This window comes from Cystoisospora suis (assembly GCF_002600585.1).
Source record: "Cystoisospora suis strain Wien I chromosome Unknown contig_5801, whole genome shotgun sequence".
Lineage (NCBI taxonomy): Eukaryota > Apicomplexa > Conoidasida > Eucoccidiorida > Sarcocystidae > Cystoisospora > Cystoisospora suis.
In genome coordinates this window covers 1-7,711 of record NW_027158591.1, presented here as the reverse complement: position 1 = coordinate 7,711, position 7,711 = coordinate 1, and the positions used below count along the sequence as shown (strand labels likewise).

At 48.1% G+C, this 7,711-nt stretch overlaps 2 protein-coding genes across 2 annotated transcripts; one reads left to right on the top strand and one right to left on the bottom strand.

Moving 5' to 3' along the window:
* The first annotated feature begins 46 nt into the window (after nucleotides 1-46).
* On the top strand, nucleotides 47-2,276 carry CSUI_009596 (uncharacterized protein). Its single transcript, XM_068069709.1, has 2 exons — nucleotides 47-869; nucleotides 1,727-2,276. Exons 1-2 carry the CDS (start codon nucleotides 83-85, stop codon nucleotides 1,744-1,746), a joined length of 807 nt encoding a protein of 268 aa, XP_067918315.1. The 5' UTR covers nucleotides 47-82; the 3' UTR covers nucleotides 1,747-2,276.
* On the bottom strand, nucleotides 2,172-7,407 carry CSUI_009595 (uncharacterized protein). Its single transcript, XM_068069708.1, has one exon. The coding sequence runs from the start codon at nucleotides 4,544-4,546 to the stop codon at nucleotides 4,082-4,084; it is 465 nt and encodes a 154-aa protein (XP_067918314.1). The 5' UTR covers nucleotides 4,547-7,407; the 3' UTR covers nucleotides 2,172-4,081.
* Between the last annotated feature and the right edge of the window lie 304 nt (nucleotides 7,408-7,711).

Genomic DNA, 7,711 nt, shown 5'->3' with positions numbered 1-7,711 from the left:
GCTGCTCCCGCCTCCTCTTCGTCTTCCTCATTCGGCGCCTTACCAGGCGTACCTAAGACACTCCGCAGGATCACCCCCCCCTATGGTTCAGCAAAAACAGCAAGACGAGGAAGAAGGTCAAGAGCTGTTTCATGGTGTGTGGTCATCCCGTTACCAACGCCCCGGACAGGTACAGCAGCCTGAGCCGCCCCAGCCATCGCCGCTGCCTTCTGTTCAGCAGGGGCAGCAAAACGAAGACGAAGGGGGGGCCCATGGTAGACTGACCTCTCAAAGCCTACCATCGTCTGAAGGGCCGCATCAGCCAACGTATGCGTCACCTCCTCCGTCTCAGCGTGTGCATTGGTGGGACGCCGCCCCGGCTTTGCCAGGACAGCCGTACCAAGCAGACGAAGCCGTCTATCGAAGGGTGCCGTCTCAACACTTATGGCTTCGGCAGGCACAGCAAGGTCAGCAGCCTAGGCCTCCCCAGCCTTTTCCGCCAGTCTTCTTCCAGCACCAAGAGGAAAATGAAGAAGAAGAAGACGACGACGAACCGCCCCACACCTCTCAGCCGCCATTTCAATACGGACTGCTTCGCCAGGCACTCTTCCAGCAGCAGCCTCAGCCCTTTCAACGATTAGCGCCTTCCCCACCTCCACCCGTGCTAGACCGGATCTCGCGGCCTTCCCATCAACAGGGAGAGCAAGAAGAAGAAGAAGCGCTTCCTCCTACGGTGTGGTTTCAACGACTTGCACAGACGCACCAGCAAGCTCAGCTACCGCTGACGCCCCATGCACAGCCAGGGGAGGACGTCCTGTCACCGGTCCACGTACAACGTCAAGAGGAGATAACAACGCCGCCGGCATTTCCAAGCTCATTTTTTTCTGAAGGTTCGATGCTCTGCATTTCTTGATATATGTGTATTTGGAGAATGAAAGAGAAGGAATCAACAAAACGAAGTTTTAGCAGTGACAAAGAATGGTAGTGATGAGGATGATGAAGACGGTTGATTGAGGCTGCCGTCCTTGTGTACGAGATCCCTCTCATGTGAACTTCATGTGTATTGGGGGATAAGTAAAGATATCTTCTTAGGAATAAGGCACACTCAAGACGTGTATATACACTCAAACGGTGAAGTCGTTGATGCGCCCCTCTCTCTGAATGGCCAGTGTAGCTGACGCGCAGATTGTTTTCAGTGGGTTTTTCTCCAGTGATGCATACAGAAGTATAGATACATACAGGCACGTTTATGAATGGAAGTGTGTTGTGGAGGGCCGACAGTCGTCATATGGGGATAGAATGAGATGGACGACCCTTACCTTGTCTTATGTAGAGAAAGAGCTGCTCCCACATCATTCGTGCTGTATTGGCATACATACACATCCATCAGACTTGGGAGTAGGGAGGTATAAGGAGTCAGCAGCAAGCAAGGAGCTCCACACAGATGGCTCCCTGAAGATGGTTTAGACCTCCGTCACCGACCCCCTCTCCGTCTCCTATCGTGTTGCTGAGGCGTCGCGTGTCAAGGGGAGAGTCGAGTGATGGATGATTGGTCATGCCTTGCAACTAGGATGGAAAAGACAGAGAAATCAACTAAGAGAGTTTCCCACTTCTGATTGAGTGAAACTTCTCAAGGAATAGTATGGTGGTGTTCACCTCCAGGAGATACACGAAGAAGAGAACCAATCGTTTCTGTGTGTTTGTATGCGAATTTTTGGGTGCTTCTTGTTCTCGTGGATGTGTGCAGATTCAGAGACACTCGGTTGAGAGCGCCTGCGGGAGTCGGGCCTATCTCGTCGACCTTTCATGAACAAGAAGACAACAGAAAGGCATAGTTCGTGAAGGTCGTCTTGAAAGAAAAAAGCCATACCTCGTCTTTTCTTGCCTGACAACCTAGCTAGCCAGGGGAGAATTATTGACTGGGTTCTCCGTTCAACTAGACGATGAGCTCTTACTTAGCCGGAGGTCAAGCTGACAGTGGCGGTCTGTCTTCTCCCTCCTTAAGCTGCGTCGGATCATGTGCCCTAGATGGAGTTTCTCTCTCTACGGTCTTGCGGTTGAAATCGGCCGACCAAAGTGGTGGGGTATGAGAAACCTTATTGTCTCTATCTTGTACCGTTTAGAGTCTCATATGGATTGCATTGACAGCGTCGCAGTTTCAGCAGTGGTGTTTATGCATTTGGACGATATGCTGGTGGGTTTGTGAGGACTACTGGTTCGAGGGGTGAGAAAATCGGTTCTTTCCGTGGATGCGATGAATCCTTGGAGTTTGCGTCCATTTTGGATCCGGAGCTTAGCTTCGTGTGTCTATCACCCCGGCTACCGGGAAGAGACCATGAGTGGGCCTATTACCGTAAGTTGTTACGAGCCTTCTCTGCGGAAGGAGTTCTTCAAACCAATAGATACACATCCTAGTGAGTTGAAGGATCGAGGGCCGATAGGGGAGCACGGAAAGCGTCCGGCTGGGAAGCGTCGGGAAGTATCAAGCGACCGGGCAACGGCAGGGGGGAACGAGTGTTTGAGTGCCGCAGTTTTTGCGTAATAAACGGGGACACATGTTGTTGGATTCTCAACTGAGAGACGCATGTAGGGCACCAAAGAATAAGCCCAGCTGGTACCCGGCAGCTTTTCAAGAGGCGAACTCCCGGTCGGAAACGGCCATTCACCTACGACCGAAGTAGAGAGCAGACCTGACAAACCAGCGTATAGCAGTCGTGCAAGTCATTCCGGGCCGCGAGACTTCACGAGTCAGAGTACTCTACTGTAGCTCTTCGAGTGTAAACACATATACATGGAGGATGCGTCACTCATACGGACAAACAGCGCGACCCGACAAGCACGGTATCATCCATCACTTCGCCACCATCCCGAGATGTTAGCTTCTCCAGTGACACTACAGCAGGCAATCGGAAGAAGGATGTCCATGGCGTGTAACGGAGTGGTCGCAATAAACAACGGCTCATCATTCCTACAGCTACACGTCGGAAGGGTTTAGGGTTTAGCACCGGACTGACTCCAGACGTTAGTTCGCCAGGGGGCCTTGCGATGCCGCTCAGGTTCTCTGGATTCTAGTGCTGCAGTTGTTTCCTAGAAACTACATACACGAAAAAAGAACAAAGTCCGGATGAACGCAGTAGCGGTCGCCCTTCCACTGGCAACGAGCGCTCGGCGCGTCGGAGGTGCAATCTTCATCGTACACCAACTCATCTCCCCTCTCTACTAATCGTTACTCCCGTTTTCCACACGGGAGTAAGCGTATATTTAGAGTCCAGAAGCTATGCTTCTGAACTCCCTGAATCTATTCTTCGGATCTCTCTTCGCGATCTTTGTCTGCCCCTCTCCATTCAATGCTTTCACACCACAATGAGGACACTCCGCGTGCGCATTCTACGCCTCCGTGGCCGCTCGCTTGCTACGTCACTGGGCTTACACACGGTCACTGCGGCAGGCAGGCGTCTCACGCGCGAGCAACCTTCTTCGCGGCAGTTCCCGTTTAGAAAATTGGACATTCGCCTTCGTCCCTGTCACTCAAAGAGGTTTCCCAAGGGGGTGACCTGCCGGCGCTAGAGCGGACGGGAAACGAGCTGACTGTAGCCAGGCTTTTGTACCGTCAAGCCATAGATGGAGCCGGATACTATTGCGGGGAAAATGACCACTGGGAGTCCTCAAAATCGAGGAAAGAGGAGAGCCAAAACCCAAAAAAAGTCTTCAATCAATCATTCGCTTTACGCTCGATGGAGAAGATGAACATGGTGTCGGCAAAGTAGAGGGGATCTGTCGCACCGCCGAATGTGACGTAGAAAAGCGCAACGAAGAATCTCTTGGGAAAAGAACTTCTTGTGTCTCAGAAGCCATTGCCTATATTTCTCTCTGGTTACTGCCACGCAAAGCAACTTTTACCAGCCCCTTCTCAAGTGTAGCGGGTCTTGCTAAATTCCTGCTTCTCAAAGGAGAACGGGAACTGACTGGTCTGAGTTCCTTCATCCTTTCAAATCAAGAAGCATATCTTTCTATTCTGGCGTCTTGAGAATGCTGATCGCCTCTCCAGAGACACGCCTTGACGTTCCTCATAGATGAAAACACACGAGGAGATCGACTTGGGCTACGAAGGCCATGTGTAAACTAACCTGATTGGATCAACACATTGGGAAATGCGATGTTCCTGAGAAGCCTTTCTCACGTAGTAACGTTCTTTCTCAAAGAAGTCCCACTGTGTAGAAATTTCTATGTATGTCTGCCAATCTGCGGTATAGATTGCTCCATCACTCCCGACTCTCACGCTCGGTGAGAAGGACAGATCCATTACCGGTGCGTGAAGAATGAGGACAGACGAGACGAGATAGCGCCTTTTGCGTACATGAAGAAAGTGAGGCGATCTATACATAGTGAATCGGCAGGGCTGTCGACCACAAGTGAATCGACGTTGATTTGGTCGAGAGACCTCTCGATGAGGACAAAACACTAAAGAGAGAAACAAACAGCTAGCTGAAATGGATAAAGCCATCAGAAAGTTAGACACAACAAATGCCCCTTGGATAACTCTACACCTAGCCATACAAACACACATCACTCTTTTCGCTTACAGATACACATCAAAAAGGACAGAGCTATATACGGAGATGTACATATACATACATATATATTTATATGTATAAGGTTGACTCCTTACAGATATACGTACACGAGGCCAAGGATATTGTTCAGATGACTGTATTACATATGTATACGTGCAAAGACGACGAATCCAGCGAAACATGCTACAAGATTCAGACCGTGAGAACTCCATTCTCTTCATTCCTTCTTCAGGAGGTTTTCGGGGATGACAGAAAAACCACCAAGAAAAGCCGCGAAAAGGCGCCTAAGAACACCACCTCTCATTCTCTGCATGCATGTCTAGCTAGCTTTATCTAAAACATACAGACAGCGGGGTGGTATAGACATAGCCACATCGATGATCCTTATTTGTCTGAGTCCGAATTCAAATTTCAGGTTTTCGTCAGCCATCCTTCTCTCCGATCATTGGTTTATCCTCTTCTCCTCATAGCCAGATCGATCCTACGAGATCACCATACCTCCGCATGCAACTTTCTTAGTCGATTTCTCTTCTCCTCCTACTGTCTTACACCCTTTGATACCGAGGTAAGAAACAATTCACGCTGCAGAACATCTAGACGCTTCATTAGCACTTCGGTAGATGAAGGATCGACCGAGCGGATGGCTTTTCTTGTTCAAGAAGTCCTCGGCTCCCAGACGTCGATCGATAGAATGAACCGATGCCTACAGAAGTATCGACTGGCTAGCTCCATGTCTACAAAGACAGGTATTCTGAGAGGGAAGTCGACAGGTCTACACAGCGCCTCCCCGCCCACGGCGACCGTTGTTTCAGACCATGTTAACTCTCTCGCTTTCTTTATCTTCACTGCTTTGTGGCTCTCTCGGTGTCTTTCTTTCTTTCTTTCAGATAAGCACAAAAAATGACATAGAAACGAGTAAATCTCTCTTTCTCTCTCCTATTCTCTTTCGTTTGCGTCTTTTCTCTTCTTGGTAAAGCCATAATTAACCTGATAAGATATATGTGTATGCATTATGGAGAGACGTCAAACTAGACAAACGTCTCTTAGACTTCCATTCAGCTAGCTACACATGAATCGAGGCACAAACCCACTGTGCTCGACATCGATACTCCTTTCACCCTCTCTCCTTCAAGACCTTTTCAGAAATCTCCGTCTTGTTTTCTCTCCATTCCCATATTCTTTTGTCCTCTCTACACAACAATCGAGCATTAAGCCCAAGAGAGATGAAAGACGGCGTAGCAACTCTCTCTCTCTCTTTCTCTCTTCTACACACCACTCCGAAAAGAGATTTTCGAACCTGGATCTTTCGTCCCCGCACCTCACACTTCCTCGCTCCTTTCAAAGGCATCCCCTGGGCTTACTCATTTCGCCAGCCAATCTAAAGACATACCCCCTCTAACACATCATACGAACATAGCGCATGCATCAGGACATCCGAGTGTATGTACACATAGACATCTCCTACAGAGAGAAGATGTACAACGGCAGTTTTCACAGAGAATGGAACTGAGTAAAGAGGCTAACGGAAGAATCGGAGGACTCGGACAAAAGCTCTGGTCTCTCCTAGAAACAACCCAATACAGGCTCTGAGACAGCACACTCACTAAAGAGATGCGTCGGCTACATAAAGATGAATAAGATCCATCAAGAAACTCTGACACCCTTTTATACAAGTAAGAGAACTCTCAAATGTCCTTGAGTTTGTACGACCATTGTACACATATGAAAACAGGCTGAAGTGACTAAATGAAGAAAACATGCAAAGTAACCATTACCACCATAGGCAAGACGGACGGGTAATATCGCCAAGAGCTTCATGAGAGATCTTACGTACGAGAAAAGAGGGACGCGGAAGGACTCTCTTATTCGCACCATAGAGATGTCGGAACCTTTCTGCCCCTCAGACCTTCCACAAACAACGGTGTACATACACCTCGATACAGTGTACGTACACCTCGACACAGTGTATGCACACCCAACGAAAGTGTACATACACCCCAACCCATTGTATTCACATATATTACATGAACGGATAAATCACCACAGTGTATACACACCCTCTTCTTCAAGCTGTATGCAGAAGATATCTGAGTGTGTAGAAGACTGACAAGAATACAGAAATGAACTAAGAAAAGCGACACAGAGCGCCTTGTTGCCTCGAGTTCCTATGGAACCCTCCAAACGGAAAGAAGCATTCTTCTACCCTCTCAGTCTCATGCGCCTCCTCTGTCCGGTGATCTATCTCTTTAGACTTCTTCACTCCTTCAACTGAGCCAAGGATGAAGAACGACAAAGAGACTTCCTTAAGTAGGAAAGTCCACAAAAAAACCCGCTCTTCACACCATCTAACAGGAGAAAGCAACGTCAAGATAGGGCAAGAAAGGAAACCCACCTTCACGATCAAGAAAGAGAGAGAGAAAGAGAAAAGGATCAAGAGAGAGAATGAGAGAGAAGGAGAGAGCGAGAGAGTGAGAGAGCAGGAGACAGCGAGAGAGTGAGAAAGAAAGAAATCGAGAAAGAAGAGAGAGAGAAGAAGATCAAGAGAGGGAGTGAAAGAGAAAGAGAGATAGAGATGGAGATTGAGAGGGGTGTGTATGCTCTTTGATCTGCATGTGGGGAGTTCATTCAGACTGTAGATGGAGACTTTTCTTTTTCGTCTTCTTCTTCTTTAGTTGAGTAGCGAGCCATACCACGTCTCAATCTGGGTCTTCAATTTCTCCCAGGCGTCATCTATGTTATCGTTGACAAGACAGAAATCGAATCGAACTTTCTTGGCTAACTCAAGTTCCTTCTCGGCTGTCTCCAGCCTCTTTTTGATCTAGAAGCACCACAGCCACACACATCAAACCCACACATACCCACAAGATCTAAACACCCTAATGTAGACATACACATAGACATATACATAACAGAGATATATCATCTTTATATCATCTTAACACCTACACAGGAAGATATCCATATCCACACACAGACACGCCGCTTACAATCTATCTATATCTATATATATATCTATATATCTATATGTACTAGATAGGTACGGCCTTCCTGTATACAGGTGTGCCATGCATCACTATGGTCTGTAGATGGACGTGAGGAACAGACGCCTGTGTGAGAAACTGTCCTAAGACGGAGAGAAAAAAGAGAAGAGAAGAAAA

Coding starts and splice junctions, on each gene's coding strand:
- CSUI_009595 (XM_068069708.1), bottom strand. CDS start 4,546: ATGTGTGTTTGTATGGCTAGGTGTAGAGTTATCCAAGGGGCATTTGTT.
- CSUI_009596 (XM_068069709.1), top strand. CDS start 83: ATGGTTCAGCAAAAACAGCAAGACGAGGAAGAAGGTCAAGAGCTGTTT. Junction 870..1,726: donor AAGCTCATTTTTTTCTGAAG/GTTCGATGCTCT, acceptor GGATGTGTGCAG/ATTCAGAGACACTCGGTTGA.